Source organism: Plectropomus leopardus, chromosome 3, assembly GCF_008729295.1.
Source record: "Plectropomus leopardus isolate mb chromosome 3, YSFRI_Pleo_2.0, whole genome shotgun sequence".
NCBI lineage: Eukaryota > Metazoa > Chordata > Actinopteri > Perciformes > Serranidae > Plectropomus > Plectropomus leopardus.
Window position 1 is genome coordinate 18,855,132 of NC_056465.1, and position 26,804 is coordinate 18,881,935.

Genomic DNA, 26,804 nt, shown 5'->3' on the forward strand with positions numbered 1-26,804 from the left:
AACAGTCTGGCCAGTCTTTTATTGTCAACATACTTACAGAGCAAAACAAATTAATACAAATAATACCTCAAAATAACAATAATTAACATTTTTAATAATAGACATGTTAATCTGTAGTGCACTATAAACCTTCGCACACCTCTGTGTTAAAGGCAGTCAAAGGACAAACAATCTGCTGAGTTGAGGAGCTTCTTCAGTGGAGTCGAGCGGCCACTTGGTTCAGGAGCCGTGAACTGAACAGTTCTGTGTTTCCTGGTTAAAACTGAAAAAGTGGGCGCAGTTTATCTTTTTAATTCTAGTCTGTGAGGGCTGAGGGACATGGACTTCACATTTATTGCTTTAAGTCATGTCTCATGAGAGTGTGATGACCACGTGAGGGATCGTTCACATAAAGCAAAGCCTGTTGAGGACGGTATGTAGAGCGGAGACTAATCCATTAATAGCTTGCTGCAAATAAACCTGTAACTCCAGGGTGAAGGCTTTGATTAAATCAGTGGGTTACATTTTTGTTTCCCCCACAACTTTCTTTACATACTCTGTTGGTTATTTTTAACTCTCTACAGGGCCGTAACTAACAAGATTTAACATGTGAGACGTGTCTCTAACATGTATAACAGACCTGTGGTTTCAACCCTAAGGGTTCCCAGAATAAATCTGAGAGGTCACCAAATGATTTAAAGTGCTTAGAGGAGAGAAATAAAAAAAACTTTTCTCTCTTATATCAGACTTTTCCACAATGTCTGCTTTGTTCAAGTTTAATACTGGATACTTCTACCTTTTGGGGCTTCTCAGTTTAGTTCAACTGCCATCTGAACTACTGATCTTTAGCGGTGTTGGCAGGCAGATTTTAACAGAGCTAGGCTAGCTGTTTCCCGGTGTTTCCAGATTTTATGCTAAGCTAAAGTAAACTAACCAGCTGCTGGCCCCAGGGTCATATTAGGCATGCATACTGTCTGAACCTTAACAATATACTATGCAGGATTTAAAAAATAATAATAATAATTTACACAGAGGTAATCTTAATCTTAATCCTGATTTAAGATGCCACCAGAAGTGTGTGGTGGTGTAGAGTCTCTGCCCTTTGCCTGTATTTTCTTGTTTTCTTCTCATTTTCTGTGTTAGGGATGTTTATGAGAGTGTACCTCCGCAGTGCTCAGGTGATGTTCGGACTTTATAAAAAGGGAGCAAGCAGGAGACAGATTGTAAGCAACGGGCTTTCAAAGGACACAGCACAGAAACTAACGCAAATATAGCGAGGCAAAAATCCAAATGAGAATGAATCTGTGGTTGGCTTTTACTTTTACTTTCTGACAACAATTAGTGACTAACAATCCTGCATAGTATACCAATACATTTGGGAACCCCTGCACTAGACTGCTAAAATATGCTGGAGGAGAAAAACGTGCTCAAATATGAATAAATTCATTAATTGTGATGATTTTGCTATAAAATTGTGGCTTTCGTATTTTGGACGAACCCCTTCACATTTTCATGCAACCCAGGTGACAGGAGCTTCATGAAGGAAACAGATTTTACAATGACGATTCATGATCTTACAACGAACATCTGAACAAACCCCAAAGAGTGACTCCCAACTCAGCCCTCCAACAACGACAGACAGGATCAGTGCAATTAACTCGACTCTCCTATTGTTCCAAAACCTACAACATTAGAAAACAAGTGCTGATCAGGCTGGTGCAAACCATGTTGTGCATGGCTGCATGTACAGCAGGTAGACATGTGTGCGCACACACACAAGCACTCCGTATCACACAGCTTTTTCTAGTCACCACTCACACAATCACACAAAGCAGCACAAAAATGGAGAATTTGTAGTTTCATTTAAAATATCTGCAACACTGACTCTGAGGTCCAGTCTTTCAATAAACTCAACTCTCCAATGTAACTCCGCTAGCTCTACCAGTCTAAGTTCATTGGTCCCAGAGGCACATAAGCATGGCTAAAAGAGCTTAAAACAGGATAGTAAGGCGCAGAGAAAAGAACGGATTAGTTAAATATCTTCAGTATTTTCAAATCAAAATAAAAACCTCAACATAAAGGGCAGGGTTGCACAAATACAGTATCTGCACTGAAAAATCAGTCAAAATGTTAAAAAATTACTTGCTGTTTACTTTTTTTAAAAAATAGATCCTGCCATTTTAGGTCACAAAAATCAGCTAAGCCAGTAGCCATTAAAATGACCAGAGTTGAAGCAGTTGCCAGAAGCTGCAATTGAAGGAAGGAAAACTATCAAACCTGGGTACATTCGTCTGAGCAAATACATCTGATCTACTTTAATCTCAAATGTAATTGTTTTACCACACAGGAACGAAGTGCCAAGACATTTAGTGAATCTCAGCCCCTTTTCACACATAAATATAACAAGGTCAGCATCAAATATACTTGTAAGTTTGAGTTTTTTGTCACCTATACTTATGATTTTTGTCACACATACTACAATTAGTGGCTACTAAAGGTTTTAAATCCTACATTTTTACTTATGTACAAAAAATGTCTATAAATAATCACTTTTAGGAGTTACATTTTGAAGATAAACCAATATCAAGTAAAGGAAAAAAAAGATAATTTTTGAAAGCCATTTGTCCTTAAAGAAATCCTCTTCAGCAGGTTTGACAGCCTGACAAAAAAATATCTTTTTCACTGGTGGTCCAATAAAGTCGCTAAATTTGACACTAGTTGCCTTTGAGAAATTAAGGTGCTAAAAGGGTCTGCAAAGTCGCTAAATCTAGCAAGAAAGTCACCAAGTTGGCAACGCTGGCTGACACCAAAAAACTACCACTAATCACAGAGTAAAGTGTGTGAAAGGGGCTTAGCATTCACTAAATGCATCAAAAAATCATTTACAGTTGTCACACTAACACAACTGATGTCCTGATGTAGTAAAAACTGCACATCTGGCAATTTATTGAGACCAAAACATCTGTTTGCAATATTGTCACCCAGGTCTGAGAGGACTGGAACGGAAAAGAGAGGTTGTCGGTCACTACAATCATGGTCGCATTGTGCTCTTCTCGAGTCTCAGAGTTTCCTCTGTTACCAGCACTAGGGCCCACCTCCCTCGTCTTCTTGCTCTTCCATGTTTTTGCGCGCCATCCGCTCTCTCCGCTCTGCCAGCCGCTGACATCGAGGGCAGTCTTTACCTGTGCGGAAGCAGCTGCGATGGTAACATGCATGGCACTCTGTAAAGGGAAAAACACAACAAACAGTCAGAGATGTGACACTTTGAAGCATTTCGCAACACAAATGTGTCATCTTAAAAAAGGAGGCTAACAGTTCACAGCTGCTTTCAGCTGCTTAACCAAACAATGCTGTAATGGCCACAAACCAGTTGAACCAGTTTGCTGAGAAAAGATGTGATGTAGCAACAGAGCAGCCAATCACAATGAGACCTGAGAGAGGCAAGGTGAGGAGCAGAGTATAAAAGGCAGAGAAGTTAGAGGCAGCGCAGCAGAAGGCAGGAGGTAAGTGAGACGGCTGATATCCTCAGAGACAAACACGCCACGCCCTAAACCTGCTCAGACACATCCCACTCTTCCAAAAGAGGCCACCAGAGTGCTTTAAAACCTCTTCAGTCTCTTAACTAGTCTACTTCAACACATAGTTATGTTTACACACATAAAACTGATTTTTAAAGGTAAGATAAAATAACAGGCAACTCAACTTCAAAACAATTGTGTTTATTTCATGTTCACATGAAGATGAAGTTTAAATAATATCAACTAAAAGAATAAATTACACATTCATTCTGACACGTGGTCATCTCACATAAATGAGACGTTCTACCAACAAATATCTAAACAGACAACATGGCTTAAAAACAATCATAGATGAGGCAGCACAACAACAGGCACTATTTCTTCTAAACCAGAGAAAGAGTCTACATTTCAATGAAAATCTATATCTGCTGATTTCACAGAGATGAAGTCATCAGTAGGGATGTGTGTCGTTTAAAACATTATGATATAAGCATCCAAAAGTTATACTGACACCAATAGGCGTGACGTGTAGTATACTGTTGAACTTTAATTAATAAGCCTGGGTTTTATTTGCTTCAATCACTGAACTCAAGCGGCGTATGTATATTTTTACAACACAGGATTACGGCGCCTGACAAAAAACAATGTTTTATCCACTTAATACAATATTTATAACTTGGATTTATTTGAATGAAAACTAAATATGGTCCTTTTGATTCTTTTGGACAAAAGGAATGTAAAATATTGAGGAACGGGCACATTCGTATTTATTACCTCTTCAGAGAGAGGAAGTCACCACCTTCTTTTCATCTCTCTTGTTTACCGTGCTGGTAAATCTGAATGAATAATACTTTGGTGCTGGTGGTTTCAATAAAAATAAACTGAACATTGCATTTCTGTAAAAATAAACTGCTCTGCAGCACCAATGGCAACCGCACCTGGCATCTAATTTAGCATTTTAATTGTTTTGGTGGCATCTTGGCATGCTTGATTGCAAACTCTCACATACATCATGCTTGACTTCCCCGGACCGCAGCGCAAAAAGGATCAAATTCAGCTATCGTTTGACTGGAAACATTTTGATACTACTGGGTACTACTACTATGACGACTATGATTACTATTGGTTTATTTCAGTCGTTGCCTTAACAAACTATTGAGTACCGATACCCAGCCCTGCTTATCAGTGAAATCAGCTAGAATAGTGTTTGGTTAGGATGAAAACAGACTCCTCCACTGGCTCAGAAAAACAGGTGTAACAGCCCAAACTAAAATTCATGACCAAAGCAAACTGAAATGTAAACGTTTATGAGTGATACGCCCCTTTAGTGTCATCTGCCAACCCGTGGCCAAGACAAAAGCATTAAGAGCTCAGAGCCAAGAGAAACAAAACCACTGATGGCTGAGCTCCACACACCAATACCTCTGGAATATAAGCCAAAGGAATCCACCACCAAATAGCTGCCAAATATTTACCCTCCACCAGCTGTGCAACTGCACAAAGAAACAAAGCCAAAAAACACCAAAATCACTATAGTGCAAGGAAGTTGCTGCCAAATGTGAGCAACAGAAAAACAAGTGTACAAAATGTTTCAAACCCTGAGATGGTTAAAAGGTTGAAAAAGACAGTTTAAAGAGAGGCACAAATAGAGGTAGGATAGCAAAAATCACCTGATTATCTGAGAGATTATCTTGTTGTTATCTGTTAGGTTTAATAACCTTACAACATTAAAATACTAAAAGAAACTGTGTTTGGAAAGCCTTTGGGAAATATGAGGAGAAATTTGCAGAGAGAAAGATGAAATGCTAGATATCATGCTCTTATCTGTCTGCTAAATATGAAACTACAGGCAGGAAGAAGTCGTCCAGCCAAGAAACAGAGCAGCCACAAAACCACTGTGTAAAACATGCTGTTTCTTTACTTTTCTATACTTTTTGGATGGATTAAACAAACAAGAAAATAAAATGTTTATCAGTGAGCAAAAAAGTCAAATCAATCAAAACGTTCTGCATTGCTGCACTTGTGTAGCTCAAAAAGAAGTATTTGAAATCTACAGGCGTTAGAAACACTGCTAAAAACATGTGACAGAGTCAACTCTGATGAAATATAATCTCTTCAAAACTAAAATAGACGAGGTGAGCTAATCCAGAGGCCCTCAGTTGACTGTTACCAGTCATTAACATCTGAGCAAATGCAAACTACAGTATCATCCAGCAGAGCCATCAAATATTAACCTTTTAGCAGTTTAGAGTACAGTAATTTAGTGCTGTTTTAGCTTCTTATTGCCCTTACCCTCATCCTCCACCTCTCTCAGTTTAAGAATCTAACTCATTTGTGTCTTCACTCTCTCCACCTTCTGTCGTGCCTTCCCTAATCTTTCTGCCTCTCCTGGCTTTGCGAGTTCTACGACCTCTCCAGTTAGTCCGAGTTATGACGGGTGGCTCTTGCTGGCCTTTCTCCTCAGTGTCCAATTCTCTTTTTACATCGCTCTCCCCACTTCTATCCTCCTCCCCCGTGCTCGTCCCTTTGGAGAAAATCGCAGACAGCTGAGGTTTTAACAATTTTGTAAGTGTAAATTTCTCCACATGTTCTGCATCCCACACTGCCTTTCCTCGCTCCTCTTCTCCCTTTACTTTCTCCAATAATATTATGGAGGACTCCTTCTCTTTGACATCTGTTTTCCCTTCATCTTCTATCTCTCGTTTTGAGACACGCTTGGCGAGATTTGTTAACCCCGGTAGCTTCAAACGTCCTTTACTCTGTTGTCCTACTTCATTTAGACTTTCCACGCTGCTGCATGTTTCGCTGCCGCTGCTTCTTCTGCCTCCTTTTGAGATGTTCTTCTTTAGTCTGTCTATGTGAAGAACCTTTAGTAGGTTGACTTTTTCCCTTCTTGCGTGACCATCTTCCCTTTCTTTACCCTTTTCCTCCACATGCTGATCATTTCCGTCCTCCTCCCCTCCCTCATCACACTTTATCTCTTCCTCCCTCTCTGAATCTGTCTCTCCTGTCATCTCCTGCTCTTCGTCATCGCTTTTACTCCAGGAGAAAGCTTTCACGAGCTTTCCACAAGTGAAAGTGTGAAATATTCCCCCTCCTCCCTTTCTCTCTTCTGCTATGTCACCCCTTTCCTCTAGCGCTCCACTCCTCACCCCCTGATCCATGATATCCTCTAAACCTTCCTCCCCTCCCTCCCCCTCCTGCCTGTTTTTGGAGAGGGCCTTTGCCAGCCTAAAAGGATCGGAGATCTTCCAGTCTCTCCAGGTTAGTGGAATGGAGGGGCGGGGGGAGGGGGCTCGTGAGCCACCCAGGCCTGCCGCCAGCAGAGTGGGCTCACCTTCGCAGCGCTGGCACTTGTTCAGCTGGAAGGGGAAGATGATGTCTTTGTCGTTGCCACAGAACTCACACACGAAGCCCTTCGCCTGGCACAGCTGACGGAGACCGAAGAACAGGTGACAAAAAAAAAATTAGATTTGATTAAAGGGATATTTCACCGATTTTCAACCAGCTTTGAATCAAAACAATGTGGGACAATGTATGTGTAGATGAACTACAGTAAACTTCCCTCTGTCTAACCAGTGCCGAGATATCCCCTCTTTCCCCGGGCTGTTGCTCCAACAGCAGGCTATACTGACAAATTTTCTGTCAAGGCTGTTCAAAAGAGGCTGAGACACTCTGTATTGAGTCTTTGGGCAACTTCAGACCAGATTTCACTGCGCATGTGTTATACCCCAATTGTGTGATGGAATTTGAAACCATGACTTCTCCTCTTTTGACCCTCCTTAATTTCCACATTGCCCACCAGCACAAACGAAGAGTATGTTGATCAAGACAGTTCAGAAGCTCTTGCATGGCCTAGTTTTATGCGAGGACTTCAACTTCACATTTCAGTCATATTTAATCAATGCAGTAAATTAACTGGATTAACTCTCTATGTAAGAAGAGGAGGCACATGATTATCTTACCACACAGCCAGCTACGTGCATGGTACCGAGTTTAAGCAGCTCCTTCATTCTGGGAGCCAGTTCTCCATTACGAACAGCAGTGAGGTCATTGAGGGAAAAGAGGTGAAGGTCCTCGGTCAGGTGACCTGGCAGGCTGTCAAACTGGTCCAGCACCCTGATGGACACACACACATACTGATGATCTGGGACTTTTCAGGAAGAATAATTTTGTTTTGTAAAAAACATGTACAAACAGACATCTTACTCTTTAGCAAAGCGACAGGTCTTGAAGAGATTTTTCATGTGAAACAGCTGCATCCTCAAAACCTACACAATGACAAAATGGAGAAAACATTATCTTGTTAGTTTAACATACACTGACAGACACACGGAGGCATAAAGGTTCATCTATGGTGAAAGTAACATAAAGTCCAGGTTCAGTTTCCAATTACAGCATCTGTGCTGTTAGTGTTTAATATTCAGTGTCCCTGCCAGCAGACTGACTGAACTGAGCAAGCATCACATTTCTTCTTTCTGTTTTCCAGTAGGTAAAAACTGCCTTGACACATCTTTAAAACCATACTGTCATTATGTCTCTCCCTATCAGCATTTTAATGCACATTCTTGCAGCTACGGATGTTCCTAATTTCTCCAATGATTGAATAGAAGTTTACACCTAGACTAGTCTAAAATCATGACAATATTCAGAAAACTGTTAAAAATGAGCACAGTTTAGTCTACAAAGTAAGACATATTATAGGAGCCATTTGAAATCATTAAATCACATTTTTTAATTTCCAAATCTTATTTTAAAAGGCCATTGAAATATCTGGCATTTTGCACTGTCAATTATGAATATTGCAATATTGTAAAATATCCAACAAAACAACTTACTAAATAAAATTAAATACTGTAAAACTGCACTGGGTTTACAAAATGTCATCTCTGTCCCACTTTCCACTTCTCTACTTGCAGGACTGAGCAAACAGACCAATATGCTTTTATTTTTTCCTTGTTTATTTAAAATGAAGCTCTGTGATAACTAGTAGCCAACAGATGCTTGTTTTTTTGTATGTTTCAGGAACAATATTAACTAGGAAGACATGACATTTCAGTGCATATTATGTCAAAATGTGTCCATTAATAAAATAATTTAAACTGACTAGTATATTGTGTTCCAGCTAGCAATAATAGCAATATTTAATCAACTTCTCAACTGTGAACCTCACTACTTTTAGCACAGTCCTGCCTAATCACGTACATAAGGATGTCTTTTTCAGTATAACCTTACTCGGCTAATCTTCTTCAAACAGAGCTGAAACTGGTTATGATGGGGTGGAATTACCACTCTTTACCAGTAAAAAAAAAAGAAAAGAAAACTTAAATAAAAACTTCAGGAAAAAAATAGCTTAATGCCTCATTTCCCATCCCGCTGCTGCTTCTGTGCTCACCCTGACAGCCTCCAGAGCTTTGATCTTCTTGTACAGGCCACTGTTGATGTCACTGGGGTTGAACAGCGGGTCTCCGGCGATCTTGCTCAGCAGGTCCCGTGCAAAGTTGCTGACATAGTACTTGCTGAAGTCCCACTTCCTCAGCACTCTGCCGGGAACCACTGCCTGGGCGTTCTCATGGCAGCACTGGCAGAAGTAACGACCGAGGTATTCACAGTAACGCAGTCGCTTGATATAATCTGAAGTGTGGACAACCAGCAGAGACACAGGTGGCAGAGAGGTAAGAGTGTGGAATGAGCAAGCTAGCACTTGTACATATAAAATACACCAAGTTTTATGGCAACTGATCAAGCTGGAAAAACTTAAAGTTGCACTTGTGAAATAAATTTAAAACAAGAACTGAAACTGTGAATGTGAATAGATAGTTAGTATTTTGACACAGTTTGATTTGTTGAACTGATTAACTTAAAACTTAAATGCCTTGCAAAATTTTCCAAGATAACAGGTATTTCTGGGGTTTGCTGGTCATACCTGGGTCGATGCGGGTGCCACAGCCAGCGCAGCGATAGTTCTGTTTAGACACAACTACCTTCCTCCTAACAGGATAATGAAATGTGTAAGTAATATCAACTTCATAGAACAAAGAGCAAGCAAACCTACTAATTCAGGAATGGTCAGCTGGGTATATCACAAAAAAAGATGACACATGAATAGCAGATAAATACAAATCACCAACAACATAAAAAATAAAAAACAAAGCAAGAAAGTCAGTGCAGGCGGGTTAAACATGGCATGGACTCACTTGGGGGCGGGATGAATATTAAAGATGATTTGTGGTCGGGGTGGCGCCCACTCCAGGTTGCCTCGTACCCGAATCCTAAGCTTGTAGATGTCTGCGTGTTCACCATCATCAGGTGATATTGGCATAGAGTCTGGGATGGGCAGCAGCTGGGAGAGGGCAAAGAAGTTAAGAGAGTTCAAAGTACAGTGTTGCTGTGTGTCGGTATATCACGAGAAGTGCTACATACTGCAAGTCAAGTTATTATTATGTGGATTATTGCATGTGTGGAGAACTGCTGAGTACTGCGCATAAGCCAGTTCCTGTTGTACCTTCTGTGGAGCGTCATGTTCTGGGACCAGCCAGTCGAGCTCTGAGGCTGCAGGAAGCTGCATACCTTCAAACTGCTTGAGTAAACCCATGGCTACTGACTCAGCGGAGTTAGACTGGAGGAAGGATGGAGAGCTGAAAATGCAAAAAGAAGCACAGAACATGCTTTTTATTAAGTCATTCAACATACATTTTTCAGTTTTCTACTCATCCACATATCTGACATGCAATCTCCACTGTGGTTCATATAATTGTTACTTATTATATCAAAGTCCCAAGTGAGGACATTGCAGTATTTAAAGCCAGCAAATTTTCCTGTAAGTCAAGTAACATTTAGTTATTAACATGCTTTAAAATGACATTTCTATCTATTATTAAAAGAAATAAGGGAGACAGGAAGTGGCTGTGTTACTCACATGGACTCTGAACTGAGGAAAGACCTGCCACTGGAGCTTACACTGCGTTTAATGTCTGCATCTGGAAGACACAGCAACAGCAAAATAACAGAGATTTAACCACATGGGAGCAGTGCACCAGTTATACACTTTAAGTGTAACTTTACACTTCTTTCTACTCCTTTTCAACATTGGATATGACGGTTTCCTTTTTTCTTTTTTATGCTTTTGCTGGTTTGTATGTTTATGGTCTTGGAAAAAAACATGTTTGAAATAAAGATTTCAATCAATCAATCAATAAGTATTCAACAGCCCTAGACACCAAAAGATTCTTGATACTTGCATAATCAGATGAAAAAAATTTAAATCTATGGTATTGCAAATAGCTGTCACAGGGTTCCTATAGCTTGTTAGATTAAGGACTTGAAAAAAAACGTTTTTTGGATCAGTGGGAACCCTGTGTCAGATGATGGCTGAATTTGATTTAAAATAGATGCACAAAAATAAGAGAAATATTAGAAGACAATCTCTTCTTAAAGATACTGAAGTGGAAGACCCTTAAAACCAAATCACATCTCAGATTAAATTCAAGCATGTTTAAATATATTTTAGCAGGTAGCATGCAGAGAAGCCAGAGAGATTCAAAGGTAGAGCATTGCTACTATTATTTATGTGTAACACCTCACAAACAACATGTAAGCAGAGACATTAAGCAGTTTGGGTTTGGCAGAACAGTAGACCGTCTGCATGAAATCTTGTGTGACTATGACAGATTCTTTCTATCAGAGGATCAGCGTTGTTGTTTATTCTAATAAAACACTGGTTAGATTCAGAGCCCTTCTGGTTGCAGTCAGTCAAAGTTCTTGCAGAGCATTTACGAGCTTGATAAGCAAGTTAATCATCTGCATGATTCCACAAATGCTCTCTTTTGCACGCATAGTCTGTCTTACAAATCCCTGGTTTCATGTGGGATTACAGTTTGACTACTGCAAAGTGATACTTCAGGCAGGCACAGGACACCGGAGGAGGGTTTTCATAAGCAGCACACGGCAAAAAGCACATGTGAGCAGACAGGGCATGGTGATTGTGTGTCCAGAGGAGCGAGCGAGGAGCAATGAGTCAAGTGTGAGCGATTAGGACCAATATTTCATTACTGGCAATTGGCAAGAATGAAAAAATAAACTAAAATTGCCATGAACAGGAATTTATTTAGACAATTTATTTCGCCGAAGTTGTGAACAACACAGTGAACAGCATCTGAGTAAAACTGCACCGCAGTCCTTGATTACACCTCTTCTCCATGCTTTGTTTGTGGCATGGGGTGTAAACTAAATCAAATATTAAGGCATTTCTGACTCCTTTCTTTCATGTCAGTATTGTGAAAAATTACTATTGCTTTCAGGGGATTTGCACACACAAAGGCATTTAAGTACAAAGTTGAGTATAGCTACATGGATATGTGTGGTTTTCTATTAACTACACTTTTAGTATTTTTCATAGGAAACATACAATGACAGTGTATTTTCTGTTAAAGAACTATCAATTTATATTTTCATCTCATCATTACTATAATGCAGTCACATATGATTAGTTAGTTCAGTTACTTTAGATTCTGATTAGGTTTCAAGATTTTGGTTAAATGTATGGTTAGTTATTATGGTTAAGGAATGCAATTAAGTATAAATCATTGGGGTTATTGGGCTATGTAGAGGCAATGAATGTTCATTTCACTTAATTGAAAGTCTATGAACAAAAAAAAAGTATCACTTAAAGGGAGAGTTCACCCCAAAACCAAAAATACATTTTTTTCTGTTACCTGTAGTGCTACTTATCAATCTAGATTGTTTTGTCAATGCTACAGCTAATATCTCCAACACTCTGCATCTTACACCAAAACCATCAAGACTGATGAATAAAATCTATGTACTGTTCATTTTCGGTTTAACTAACCCTTTAATTCAGATAAGGAAAATCTTTTTAGAAATATATTGTCCAAATCAAAAGTAATATTTGGTTTTTTTAATGTATCACAATGTGATATTCTTTTGATATATTGTCCCACTATAATTGGTTGCAGTCATGTTCATGATGGGTCTCAGACAAAGCAGCTGTGTGTCCATGTTAAAATCCTCATTTTGCCAGTGCTAAAATCTGCTGTATGCCTTAAAAAAGGAACAAGACGGAAGAATTTTACACCAATCACACCGCACTCTCACTGGAGTCATACTGGGGATAATGATTTATGGAGTGGATGAATAGGTGGATGAGTGTTTATGCCTGTAGTTACAGTCACCACTTGTTAACTCGCTCGTCTCCTCTCATGAGGCCCTCTTAACTCTAACAGGTACAGGCACATTTGTCCACCAAAACCCTGGAGCACTGAACAAGCACCAACACTAACAGCCAAGCACACTTTTCAACTAAGGGGAGAGGGAAGCTGGCTTAACTCCAAACTGAAAACTTGCAGTACTCCCTGCTGTTGTTAAAAGGATTTTTTGTAGGATACTGGGGAGCCATAGAAAAATAATCTTTTTTTTATCTAAAAAACATCGCCACTGAGGTATAACAACAGACTGAAGCTTTTAGCAAATTAACACAGCTATGGTTCATTGGGAAAATTAAACATTAGTAAATATTACTTTTCTTTCTTTAGGATGGTGCCGCATGACATCGAGTGCACACAGTCATGCAGAATTAGAAGTTAAAGCTGTCAGCTCACAGATTTTTCCTAAAAATAATATATATAGATAATATCTCCTTACAAAGCGAGCATCATTGTATTGATAAAACACAAAGATTGGGTGTTTTTACGCTTGATTCTTAAAAACGTGTCTTTAACTTATTCAGAATTGTGTTAAGTGGTAGATTGAACAGAATGAATCAGTATGTTTATGCAAAGACAACAGATAAGCTATCCAGTTTAACTAGAGGGATTAAAGCCATGAACTCTCAGTTTGGAGCAGAGCCATCAGCCTCCTCTCAGAGGAGCCCCACCACAATAAACTATCTGCATTGTAGCTGTTGAGCCTCGCCCACAAACTGTCCAGCCTGCAGATACCTGAGAAGAGGGAGGCGAGTGACAGGGAGAGGCCGTTCTGAGACACCGCCAGCAGGGACTGACCCTCACAGCCATCTGAGAGACAGAAACTAACACTCAGCACAACCGTCACCACAAGCACAAACATTTTTTAACTCTCCACAGAGCTGTATGTCAGTGTCAAAGGCAAACATACAGTATACTGTACTCATGCAGTACATGTGGAGATCATGCAGTTATACAGCACCGAGATACAACAAACTCTGTGTGCTCAAACCACAGTGCTGAGAAGTGTAGCTATACACAGTCAAACAATACATAAAGAACATGCAGTTATGAAATCCCACATCTAATGTTAACAGTGTCAAAGCAATACATGTTTTGACATTTCTATATGTTAGTGATTAGTCTCAGGATTATTATTTGTCACATAAAACAGCAATTGACATCTAATCAATTAATTAGGAGGAAAATGTTTTAAATTTACTCAGTGAACACTGCCTGGAATTTACCAGAATATATCAAATTATCATGACCATACAAATCTGAGATATGACAACTCACATTGACTGTGACTTGGTTATAAATAGCAACACTACTAAAAGCATTTTACAGACCCTTATTCTGTGACTTTTGTACTCAGATGTCTGTGTTTATGGTTCATGGTAAAACGTGACATGCTTGGTGAGCAACATAAAGCAAGTGCGGTGATTAGGTTATGAATTATGACTGGAGCAGAAACAAACTCACTCACACAGACAGAAGAGAAATTCTTTACATATTTCAAATTTTTAAAATGTCAATACGTTTTCCAATGTAGATGAGAATATTTTGTTCAAAGTTCTAATTACAGCAGCTGAAAGATAAAACTGTTAACTGCATCATGTCACTGTAACTCTGGCTTGCTGATAATCAAGTAAAAAGTTCCTATTTGAATTGACAAATACACAAAAAGTGTAGTCATATTCCTGGATTGAAGAAGCTCGGTCACACTAATTAGCAATTGTGTTACAAAAAAAAAAAAATTAAAAAGGGACTGTTAATCTTCTGGTACCCCCCCCCCCCCCCCATCCCCTCTCTCTACCTCGTAGTTCGCACTCCTCCACCTCTTCAGCTGAGCCAGAGTCTGACAGGCCCTGGCAGGAGTCCTGAGAGCTCCTCCTGGAGCCTCCGCTGTCAGTGGAGTGGAAAACTGCAGGAGAGGAAGGAGAAGAGGAGCAAAACGAAGAATGAATGATAAATAAAAAATCAATAACAGCAAATGACACTGTGGTGCAGTGAGACCAATCTATTGAACTATTTATGATTGCTGCTCACAAAGATCTAAGACCCTATTTACAGACCATAAAATGGAAAATAATCAACTTGTAATTTTCTCAGTGAATGAAAAATGGTATGACAAAAAGACTGCAACATCATACAGGTGACTACTTTCCCATTTAACAACTCCCCACAACTAATGTTGCCTTACGGTGCTGGGAGTTTGAACAGGGCGGCAGGCGGCTGCGTCTGATCTGCTGCCTTCGCAGGCGGATCTTCTGTTTGAGCTGCTGGATCTCACAGTCGCTGTCTCCCTCCTCTTCTCCCTCCTCCTCCTGACGGCGTAGGTTGTACTTCATCAGCTCAATGGCAGCAATGAGGGATTCTGAAATGCTGAAATGAGCATTCTCCTAAAAAGCACAGAGAAAATTCTAAATTAATCAGAAGAGGAGACTAAATCTACTGTTTCAATCATGAAACTTTGTCAGTTCAACAATAAACTTTTTCTAAGCCTTAAGCTATCACAGGTTTTTCAGATGCACGTCACAATTAGTCAGAAGTTCAAAATGAACCAAGCACTGACCTTCTCCAGGTCAGCACAGCTGCCAAAGTCCTGCTCTGACAAGTAGCTGATGAGACTCTGACCCTCCGATGGCTTCCTGAACATCCCATCTGGAACACTGCTGTACTGGGACCCATCTGACACAAACACAGAATATACATGAAACAAATACACAGAACAGACACTAAAGATAAATCTATTTTCTGCACTAAATTTTAATGTAATCTGTTTTAGCTTTAAAAATACATTTTTGATTTCATAATGTCTAAAAAACAAGTGTTAAAAAATAAAAAAACTGAATGCTCCAAGCTTGCCAGAATCCAACTATCAGCATGTTATTATCCAAACCATAAAATCCAAATAAAAGATACACCCCAAACAACCTATCTATGACCTTCCTACTCAGGTCCAGAGTGTCACGATTATGGATCAGCTGACTCACTCACAACATGCACATTCAGGAAATGAAACCTAGTTTTCTCTTCAACATTTCATGTCAGCTTTCCTATCCAACTTCTTCCTGTATTTAAATTTGCTGTGGATTTCCATTAAAACTTCCTTAAAAACTTAACAATCACAGGATGAGTGCAGAGTTTTTTTCTACAATTGTACTCATAAAAACACAGCATAAAAGTACTGCAAAAACTCACGGGACTCCATGTAGAGGGAACTGGGGGTGCTGGTATCCTGGCGTTGAGGTGAGAAAGGGCTGTAATTCTTCATGCAGCAGTCATCCTCTGCTGATTCTGAGACACAAATAGTCTATGTTAAATGCCACAGTCACTAAAACAAACACTGAACTCTTTAAAACCTGATGGGAACATGTGTCATGATTCATACACAAAGAAGGTCAAAAATGTTTTGATTTTATCATCGTTTTTCTGTCAAACAATCAATAAAATCTATGGAGATGGCTCATTTTATTGGATGCAGAAACAAAAACATGACTGCTGACCTTTATCACTGTAATGACCTGAAATATGGATGTACAGATTCAGAAAATAAATCACACACTGACACACAATTGATACATTTCTATATGTAAGCTGGCAGAAAAGAGTGATCTGATTCTTGCTTTACTGAGGAGATAGTCTTGAATTATATTGCAATACTCAGCTGTACTTTGTTTACAGTGCTTTCACATCCTGTATATGTAAAAAATACAGTAGAACACCTGCTATGCTTCATCATCAATAAATGTAGACACATTTTAGTGTTATGTTATGGTAAATTCTAAATCGCAATGTCAGAGCTTCTATCAGAACATCATTAGCATAACTGCTGTGAACACATGCTGTTTATTTATAACTTCCCTTATACTTAAGATAAGACATTGAAATGGCCTCATCACATTAATATGACCCAAGAAACACAAACCAGACTTTAAAAAAAATGGACATCAAAGACTAAAAGCACAGATTATGAGCTGAAGGCAAGACTTAAAATGAGAGGATGAGGAGTTCATCAGCATGCAGAGGAAAAAAAAGAGGGGTGGAAGGGGTCAAGTGATGGAGCACAGTGAAACTGCACTGCCAACCTGCTACCGGATCTTCTATTATTATGGTGATTTTTCGGTGGCCCCCTCCTTCGCACAAACATTAAAAAGAGAGATAGAGCAGAGAGAGAAAGTTACCTCAAGCTAAGAAAGGGAAACAGGGCGCAAAGAGAATCAAGACGTTAATTTGGAAAAAACTTCAGACAGGAAGTGTGCAACTAATGAGAAAGAGTGTAGCCTCACCACATCCTACAAAGCTACAAATAATTTAACAGGTGCAGGTATACCCCCATCTGAATCTCACCTTCAATTTATGCAAACATGTAAAAAAAATGGTTGATCAAGTATATTTCCATATGCAGGCAGCTGAAGCCTCACTCTACAAAGCTATTTAATCCTTTAAAAATTAACAAACTCCTTAAATAAAACATATGCCATAACAACCGATTCATGTAGTACATGAACTGATAACTACATGATGTGATTTAATCTGCACAGTTTGAGTTTGAACATGCAGAAAGCTATGGGTTGCAGCAATGCACAAATACTCACTATGTACTTAAATATATATGCTGAAATGTAGGAGGTAAATAGTAAGTGTTAAATGAATTAATTTTAATCTTCACAAAAAAAAGATTTTCTTTTACTTTTTTGAATTTTCAATTTCATTTCAACCTTTCTAATTCAATAAAAAAAACATATATGCAAACAGATGCAGGGTAGCCCAGCTATTGTCATTTGTGTTACCCTCAAAGTTTACTCACCATTCCTGAGTTTTTGATTGATCCCTGTGTCTGAAAATGAGCGGGTGTGTCCTTTAGACCCCCGGCCCGTCCCCCTCTGGCCCTCTGAGAAGGATGAGCGTCTAGGTGGGGGCGGAGCTAGGGAACTCTGTTGCAGGGACTGGTCCGGGGTGATGCCCTGGTCGGGTGTGACGCCCTGGTCGCTGCTGTGGGTGGAGCTCCGGGAGTCACGGCGGCTGCGTTGCCCCAGGTTACCAATGGCAAGGTACTCAGGTCCATCATCATAGTCACCCTCACCAGAGTCCCCACCCTCAGGCTGAAGGGAGGTGGGCGACGGGGACTCTGTGAGGGAAATAGAGGGGACTGGGACGGAGCCAGGAGGGGGTGTCACACCTCGCTCGCTGTCCCCGGGCCTGGACACACACACCCAGGGAGCTCCCAGGCTGCTGGCTGGAGAGATGGTGTCTGCAGCAGAACAGGTAGATAAGGTAAGATCAACTGAGACACAAGGTCACAGGCCTGCTCCTGTTTCTTCCGTTTCATTTGCTCAAACTTCGCTGATGTGGAAGGGACGTGAGTCAGCTTACAGATTGTTTTTAATCTAAAAAGTAACAATAATGTTAAAACATTTTTAGGAGCACCAGTTTAATCCGTTTAATCTCTTTTAGTGAGCACAGCCAGTTCAGGACATTGAGTTTTGGAGGCTGTCTCAACACATTCTTCAATATCTGAGCTTGTCCACAAACAATCAGGCCTCTGTATGGTTAAGTCAGTCAGTCTATTCACATACAAACTGTGGTGCATTCATTGTGTCATCCCCTAACCCCAACCCCTATATCACTGAATGTTCTTATTACAGAACATTGACTATTTTCTTTTTGTTTGCTTCACTAAGTGTACAACTAAAAAATCTTTCACTTAAATAGTGACAAATATAAGAAGCCTTGCTCAAGACGACAGTGTTTACTGAGATCTGAAATGATTTTGTGGAATGACTTTGATCAATTTCTGGTCCTAAAGTATAACACAAACTCAGATGTGGCAAAATAATGAAACAACATTGCAGATTTGAATTTCTATGACCTTAAGTGTGCTCCATGTGAACCGACCATAAATCTCTGTATCAAGCACTACTTCCTCCTAACTCCTACACTTACTTTTGATGGACCAAAGATGAATAAAAAAAATCATGACATTGAAATTCAATAACTTTACCTGAACCTTTTTTTAAATAGGAGACACACAAATACAAGGCATTGCCTGCTAGCAGTCTGCCTACCTTCTGAATTATTATTACGGCACATTTAGTTGAGCCTTATGAAAACTCATCATTAAGCATTCAGTTAAATCAGCGGAAACAACACATTAAAAGCACAATATGAAAAAAACCCACAAACCCCTTTAAAAACTACATTGATCACCCTTCACCCTCTCCTCACTTGTGCTGTTGCTGTTTTGGGATCTGCCTCCCGTTGCGTTCCCAGAGACATGGCTGGTGGTGACTGCTTCTCGGAGGGAGCAGTTGGAGGTGGTGAGTCTGCGATTTAGAGAATCTCCTCTGGGAGCCAAGTCAGCGTTCCTCCAAGCTCCACCAGCCCCTGGCAGCACACACAGGCTTTGGCTCTTCAACAGGCCCAAACATGGTGGGCCCTTCAGAGGGGACAGCTGAGGGAAGAAAAATAAAAAGATTTAAGGCCTTGTCCCAAATGTCAAAATGAGGGCGTGTAGCACTATCTTTATTGCTATCCTGTCACATCATTCATAAAAATCTTTAACTGATGATGAACAAAAGAGTAACAACAAAATGATAATAAACAAGACATAAATGCAGCAAGGCAGAAAGATTTAATTAGTTATTTCACAAGACTCACCCCGACAGTGTCAACTTGGGCCAGCAGTTTGGGATTATTCTGCTCCACAGCTTCCAGACACTGGAACATGGCAGTCACATGGGGCTCGCTCAGCAGAAAGGCATCATCTGAAAGGCAGAGGCAAACAGAGAGAGAGAAAGAGAGGAAAACAAAGAGGGTGACAAAGAGATAATGATGAGAAAGATAATTAATCAGTGGGGTATGAGTGAAGATACAAAGAGAAAAGTTAAAGAGAAGAAAGGAACAGACTAAAGAAATTGGGGAACAGAAAAAGTGATTTTTGCTGTTTTTTTACATTACTTTAAACTTAACACCAACTTCTTTTCAAACAAACTGGACAATTAAAAGAGTACATGAGACAAATAATGTGTGAAAAGATCATGTTCCTCTGCCCAGCATTTGCAAGAACCCACCAAGCAGCTGTCAATCATTCAGCAGGAGCTTTGCGAACACAACAGCTGACAAACAACCACCAGTAATAAAAAAAAAAAAAAAAAAGCCCATCCATCTTTGCAAACAACAACATGCACGGCAAAGACAAGTCAACAGAAGAAAAACAGCATTCCTCTGTGAAAGTGAAAGCAAGGCTTGTCATTGATCTTCTATTTATCTGTCTTTGTCATGTACACTGTTATTGGCAGTCCAGTGTGTGCATAAGCTGTGATTGACACTGCGTTAGAGAGCTCTGATCGGTTGGAGCAGCCAAAAGAACGTGATGTTTTTTTTCCCGCTGATTATTCATCTCATGTACAAGTATCAGAATATATTAACGGTTTTAGCAAATGTGCAAAAGTTCAGCAAATGTTATTTTTATTTTTAAAAAAATACCTTAATGTGAAACTCACCATTATAATATTTACGTGTATGCCCCAGATGCCGGAGCAGAGGTCTCAGCTGAGCAGATAGCATGTGAACCTGTAAGCTGTGAAGAAGCCAGCGCTCAGCCTTGTAGCTCTCACCAGCACTTTGCATCCCGCTGCTCAGTACAGGCTCCAGGTGACTGAACTGTGGACGGAAAGAGAGAGAAAGCAAAAGAAACGAAACGAGAGAAATGTAAAACAGAGGCATATATTTCTCATGGCAGGAAAGGCACAGGTGTTACTAATAACATTCATAGTAGATCTTTTCTATTCAGGTGCTCTGATGAGCGTTACATTGAGCAAGAATGCACGATACAAGGATCCTGAATCAAAGCAGCTAAATGTAATTCAGCCATAATTAATTTAATTATTTACACCCACATTGTTCCTACTGTGAAATGTCAAAAAAAAAGCCCACTGTGAGGAGAGCAGTGGATAGGAATGAGGCTGGCAGAGGTGTAAAAGACAGAGTGACACTATTGTGAACACTATTTATCTGAATATAAATTCATTTTTAATGGTTTCTTTTAATTTTTCTCATTTGTAATTTTTCATCCACGCTGTTAATTAAACAGCACGACAACCAGTATCATGAGCTCTTGTTCCAAATCTTACTATGTTTGCTACAAACACAAACATAGAATATCATGCAACATTAGTACAAACATACTAATGTTGCATGATATTTCATCAATTCAGCTAAAAAAGCAATGGAGGAGTGGTAAAGAGACAGGTCTACCATGGTGTGGTGCATATGATAAGCCTGACAGTTTAAACAGAGTGAGCAATGAGTGGAATGAAGAGTGAAATATATCTGCATAACCTGCGCACAAGGAATCAACAATCAATCGTTTCATGAGAATTTAATCATGGCAGCACTTGCTGTCAGTCCTGCTAGTAACAAAACTGGATGTAATAAACTACTCTACGATCCTTTCATGTTGCACATTTCTGTTAACACTGGACTGGGGTTGAAAGGTGACTGTTCTCCACAACATACCTTAACACAGAAAGGTAGAAAAACGGGTAATCCAGGAAGTGTGGTAAATCTTCTGAAGGCATCTGACAGTGTGAAATGTATTGGGTATTTACTTTGCATGTAACTAAAAATTTAAATAAGGAGCCATTGTTTTTTCTGTCGAGCAGATCAGCTCTGAAATTAGCCTCCAATTTTCACTGTCCAAAAAGCCAAGTTAAGCACAATTTTTCAGCTAAATAAGGGTATTGTTTTTGCCACAGTAGCAGGAGCACATAAACAAACATAGGAATGCCACAATATAAAAAATTATCAGGATATGGTTAATACAAATTTACTTCTATCTTCACGACTCGTAAATCACTAGCTTATTCTCTACAAAAAGTGAATCAGTAAATAAAATGCAGAGGCACATCATTTTTTGTGTGTGAATATGAATTACAGAACTAAAACATATCAGCCCCCTCTTGCAGAACATATGGAACATGAAAAGTTTTCAAAATTACACTGCTGTAAGCTTTTGAAACAAACCAAGCAACAATGTGTCTTGTGATTATGAGATAATAAAACTATAGTCAATCTGCTTAAGATAAGTTGACCTTACACTGTTAAATCTGAAGAAGAAAATAGCATAGCCTAGAGCAAAGTAGCGTTGTTTAGGAATGTGTTTTGTGCATTAACTTGCCTCCCATGACATATGTAAGAGATCTGTATGCTGACTAAACTTGAAAATATTTACATACAACGCTGCATGTGGATGGTAGTGACCATACCTGTTCAACATGTGAGGCGAGGTGGGGGCTGATGTAGCGAACACACCATACAAATGGCCAATAATCTCTCTGCTTGTAGTACACCTGCAACACAAAACCAGCATGACCCAGTTACAAAGAATAACAGCCTCTATGAACACAATAAGCCATTATGGAGTGAGCTGTTTTCCCCTCTAATAAAGGAAGTGAAGTGATAATGATGGGTAATACCTCTCTAATAATGTAAAAAAAAAAAAAAAAGTATTTAATCTGGTGACATCAGTCGCTGCATCCAGGCGCAGTCTCATTCTTCCTCTCCTTGCAGTTACTTGTCCTCATAAAACTGAGGTTACATCCAGTAACTAATACTACTAAGAGCAAAATGTTTCCAGCAAAAACACTGGTCCAGGGTTCCCACACATTTTCATATACAACATCTGAAAACTTATGCATGAATTTTCAGTAACAAAAAGTAAAATTTCCCCCTCAGAAAAGCATTTGCTTCACTGTGTTTGCATGTTTACCGGCCCAGTTACAGTACTTTTCGACACATACACACACTCAGGAGAGTCTCGCTTCCCGTAACAATTGGTGCCACAAAACGTACAAAAAAAAACACATAAGCTGTCTTGAAGGGGAAGGCTGGTATTAGATATGGAAAATGAGAAAACTGTGCGAGTTTTCCTTTTTCTACCAAGCAGCAAATTACTTAATTTGTCTTACCTAACATTGCATGTACTCCGATGTGACTATTGCACATCACAGTGTCAATGCTGAAACGATATATTGTGCAGCCATGAGTCTACACATATTATGCTTACGTTATGTTACCAGCTAACTTACAGAAAATAAATTTGCCAATTCATAACATGACGTGGAAAGTTACTCTAAAATCAATTTCATTACACAGAACATAATTCCATGACTTCCCAAACCTTTAAATGATTTTTCCAGGCCTGTAAAACCAGACAGTGAAATTCCAAAACTTTTCCAGGTTTTTTATGACTGTGGGAACCCTGCTGCACTGTTTTGGGAATTTCAGTATAAAAGGTTATGTTGTTTACAGCTGGGCTCCATCAGAGCCAAAGTAGCGCATGTTTTCAATGAATTTGTTATGTTACATATGTAAAGGCTCAAAAAGATACAGCGTAACATGACCGTGGAAATGCATTTATCGTCACAGCCCTGCAAAAATATGTCATGAAACCTATTACGCCTATTCCCGACAACCTTTGGGTAAGTGAGAGACTTATTCTCTGACTTACTTACTGGTTTTGTAACTTCTGTTAAAATTACTTCTGTATAGGGGATTTCAGTGCCATTTGTCTTAGCATGAGCAACTGCAAAAAGATTCCCTTCAAAGCATAATATGATTCTGCACTATAATATGCGTAATGCGGAAACACTGAACCAACCAATACTGCAGTTTGTTGATGGATGGTGTGGTATTATGGGGTTATGGGACACACCTAATGTGTCAAGTTCTCCTCCATGTTCAAACACAAGACGTTATGGCAGATATTCAGGCTTAGGTTTAACAAAAGCTAACTTTGACTTGCGAATCTGTAAGAAGTGCTGAAAGTCACACAGAAAGAGATCAGTATCTGTTCACAACATATAAATAAAAAAAGGGAGAGTGGTATCAGTCAGATCTGCTGAGTTCGGACCTGTTCATTCTTCAGTCCATGGCTCAGGATGTTGTTCATGTCTTTGTGGAGCCGCTGCAGGCCACCATAACGTGACCACACGTTGGGATTGTTGGTGGACACAAGACCCTCGACAGTGGTCTTCAGGCTGGACAGTAACTTCCAGTGTTCCCTCCTGTGAGGCAAACAGGGCAGCAGAAAGGAGTGACACGGGGTAGGGAAGGAAGTTTAAGAATGAGGAAGGAGGTTAAAAAGTGCTGGTGTTAGCAATGTTGTGGATTTAATCATTACTCACATGGACAAGAATCCTTTTCCCAAAAATTAAAAATCAAGTCAGCAGTTTAGTTACAATAAACTAGCTTTTCTCTGAACTCAGCAGCTTACAGGGATTGCTGACCATTATTATCTGTAGTATCACCACACAGTAGCCTAAAAAGAGAGATACATAAATAGACAATGTCACTTCCTCCCGACAAACACAATGTTTGCAAGGGCTAAGATGTGTTTGCATCAGAAGCTTTAAAAAGTTATTTTCCTTCCTTAGCTCACAAATACTGGTTGCAAAATTCTCATAACTAAAAGTTAGTAGTCCTGTTGCTCAAGATGTGCAAGTTCAAGGAGTCAAACTTTATCTTTAGGATACAGCTATGGAAAGCTGTTGCTCCAAAAGTGTCAGTTGTGTCAAATGCGAAACAATTATCAGGTCAAATTTCCCAAGAGCCATAAAGCACCCGCTCTTATCCAGGACTTCCTCTTCTTCCCCTTAAGTCAGCAGTTAAAGTGAATGCTATTGAGTTCCAGCCGCATAACTGCAGCAACAGGACAAAAGATCTGCTGTCAGAGGACACCAACACTGAAGGCTGAATTCAGAACAGGATCATTTAACTGGTCATCTACCACTTATTATACTATGTATTAGCAAGTTGCAAAACAAGCAAGTTTATTAATATAAAACATTTCATCAACAAGGCAATTAAAAAAAAAATACACTACTAAACTAAAGTGCTTTGCATAAAACATCTCTTGTTATTAAAGAGCTAGAGAATAAAATAGAAAATACAATTTTAAAAGAAAGAAAGAGTTTTGCCCCTTCTCCATGTTAATGGAGAAGCTGCATTCATGTTTATGTTAAAACATGACTAATAAATCCACCTTCTACCTTCTTCTTCTACCTTAAGTAGTAGTGTGTGGTTACATGCATAAGAATCCCCCCAAACATAATACATCATATCAAAATAGATCAACTATAATGAAGGTCTAAAATTAAATCCAATATACAGGAGGCCTGTTCTATTTTGTGCAAGATAGATATAGCCAATGCAGTCATGTAACATCAGTGACTAACCCATAATTTAGTATACTTTATCTTCCTTCTCTAAATAGTGACAACCATCACCTCAGATGGAGAAGTGGATGCAGGCTGTTGAAAAATGCTATGAAACATATGAATAGCACACTTATGAACACAACAACAAGCAGTGCTGAGTGAGCAGCAGCAGCATCACGAGTCCAGTTCCCAAGCCAACTAATCAAATCACACCATGTAGCCTGGAAAAAGAACATTCTCCACATACGGTCGAGCTTGATGCATTTATGCAACAAGAGAGTTTTATGTGACTTGTGTTGTGCGTGTGTGTGCGTGTGTGTTTGTGTGTGTGTCGGACATCATGGAGTGAGATACTACAAGGTTCAGAAAAGTTGTTGAGATTTAGGATCAGCTTAATGTTTCGTTTGTTGTTGTGTAACGTTACTCCGCTTGTGAAGCCTCCATACATATTTGTTTATACAATCTGAACATCAAATCTGGAACAATACAAAGAGGATTTCAAAGTTATCACTGCCCTGCTCATCATGATCCGTATATCTCACGTTATGATTCCACTGAAAGGCAGGACCATACTAACACAATATCCACAATGTTGACATTTAAATGTGCGTTTTCTGATTGAAAGGATCTTTAAGCTTCTCTTACCACAACACAATCGGTAGAAAATTAGTGCACTTGTGCAGCATTTCCTCTCACAAATACTCTTCCACCAATCGTGATGACAACAAATACTTGTTATTTTGAATGTCAACTTGTGCGCACTAACAATAATAATAATGACAACGTCAGCTTGCTAAATACCCCCCCTATTGTAAACTCTATATGTATTCTTACTTTCGATTAAAAATGCGAATATCTGTACCACAATGCAACCAACGACATCTCGCAGATGTCAACTTCGTTTGACAGCTAGCGTTAGCAGTTAGCACAACCTAGCTACGAGTTAGCTTACAGTTAGCACCATTAACGCTAGGTAGTAATGTGAAATGCCCTAACCGTTAGCTCACAAATGTACGTAAGAATTGCTTAACTGCCTCCAAACGTTTAGTAATTAGTTGGCCTTTGATATTACACAGGTTAAAAAGCGTCGTAGTTAACGTTTGTGTTTGCTCCAAGTTGTCAAACATTGACATGTCAGGTTAGCCTAGCCTAGCTTAGCTTTAGCGCTAGCACCCTGGCGTCAATAATCTCACCAGCTGGCTAGTTAGGTGACTAACATTATTTTAACGGCTAAATTTAAATGAGTTGCTGCTCCAAAAATACTAATTGGTCGGCTTTGTTTAATTATTATCTAGTTTTGATGTTTATATGACATTAACGGTCGCTCTTTACACAGCTAGCCGGGAACCTGCCCAGCCCAGATTGTCACTCACCTGCGCTCCTCCGCCTCTCCCTCCGCCGATGTCTCCATGTCCTCCGGGCGGAATCGAGTACCGTACAAAGCTGCCAGCTTTACCGATATTTTGTTTCGTACAACGAAGTTTAACCTCGGTAGTATGGTAGCTTGGAGTGGTTACCCGGACTTCCAGTCTTCCGCCATCTCTGCCCCTCTTGTCCGAGCTGTGAATCAAAACAGTGGAGGCCGCACAACCTGCTATGATCAGAAAGTGGGCGGTGATGTCGACCTCTGCGCTGCCCACTTTTTAACCATAATTACGCTTTTACTCTAAAACAAGATCACCGCTTATTTTCCTCCGTTGTTTTGCACTATGCTGGCGGGCTGTCAGTGCGTTTTCAGGACTTGTAATGCATAAATTCAACTGTTCTGAAGTGGCTGGTAAAACACGGAGCTTTCTAGAGACACGTGACTGCTCAAGTGAATTAACCGCACTTCACTGCCACCTGCTGTTACTAAATAATATCACACTTACAGCTGCTGC

At 39.6% G+C, this 26,804-nt stretch overlaps 1 protein-coding gene across 7 annotated transcripts; it reads right to left on the bottom strand.

The window, feature by feature from the left end:
* Positions 1-26,727, bottom strand: rubcn (rubicon autophagy regulator). 7 transcript variants are annotated; one of them, XM_042515886.1, is made up of 21 exons: positions 26,298-26,727; positions 23,619-23,772; positions 21,973-22,056; positions 20,209-20,368; positions 19,364-19,470; positions 18,932-19,157; positions 17,514-17,957; positions 15,905-16,000; positions 15,276-15,391; positions 14,904-15,102; positions 14,517-14,624; positions 13,454-13,528; positions 10,417-10,477; positions 10,003-10,135; positions 9,695-9,840; positions 9,424-9,488; positions 8,893-9,131; positions 7,707-7,768; positions 7,463-7,616; positions 6,835-6,928; positions 1-3,200 (listed from the first exon to the last, which is right to left on the bottom strand). In XM_042515886.1, the coding sequence occupies exons 1-21, from the start codon at positions 26,333-26,335 to the stop codon at positions 3,064-3,066; spliced, it is 2,898 nt and encodes a 965-aa protein (XP_042371820.1). In that variant the 5' UTR covers positions 26,336-26,727; the 3' UTR covers positions 1-3,063. The 7 variants fall into 7 exon arrangements, with proteins under 7 accessions (XP_042371820.1, XP_042371812.1, XP_042371826.1 ...); XM_042515878.1 differs by having other exon boundaries at positions 10,003-10,156; XM_042515892.1 differs by lacking the exon at positions 13,454-13,528.
* Between the last annotated feature and the right edge of the window lie 77 nt (positions 26,728-26,804).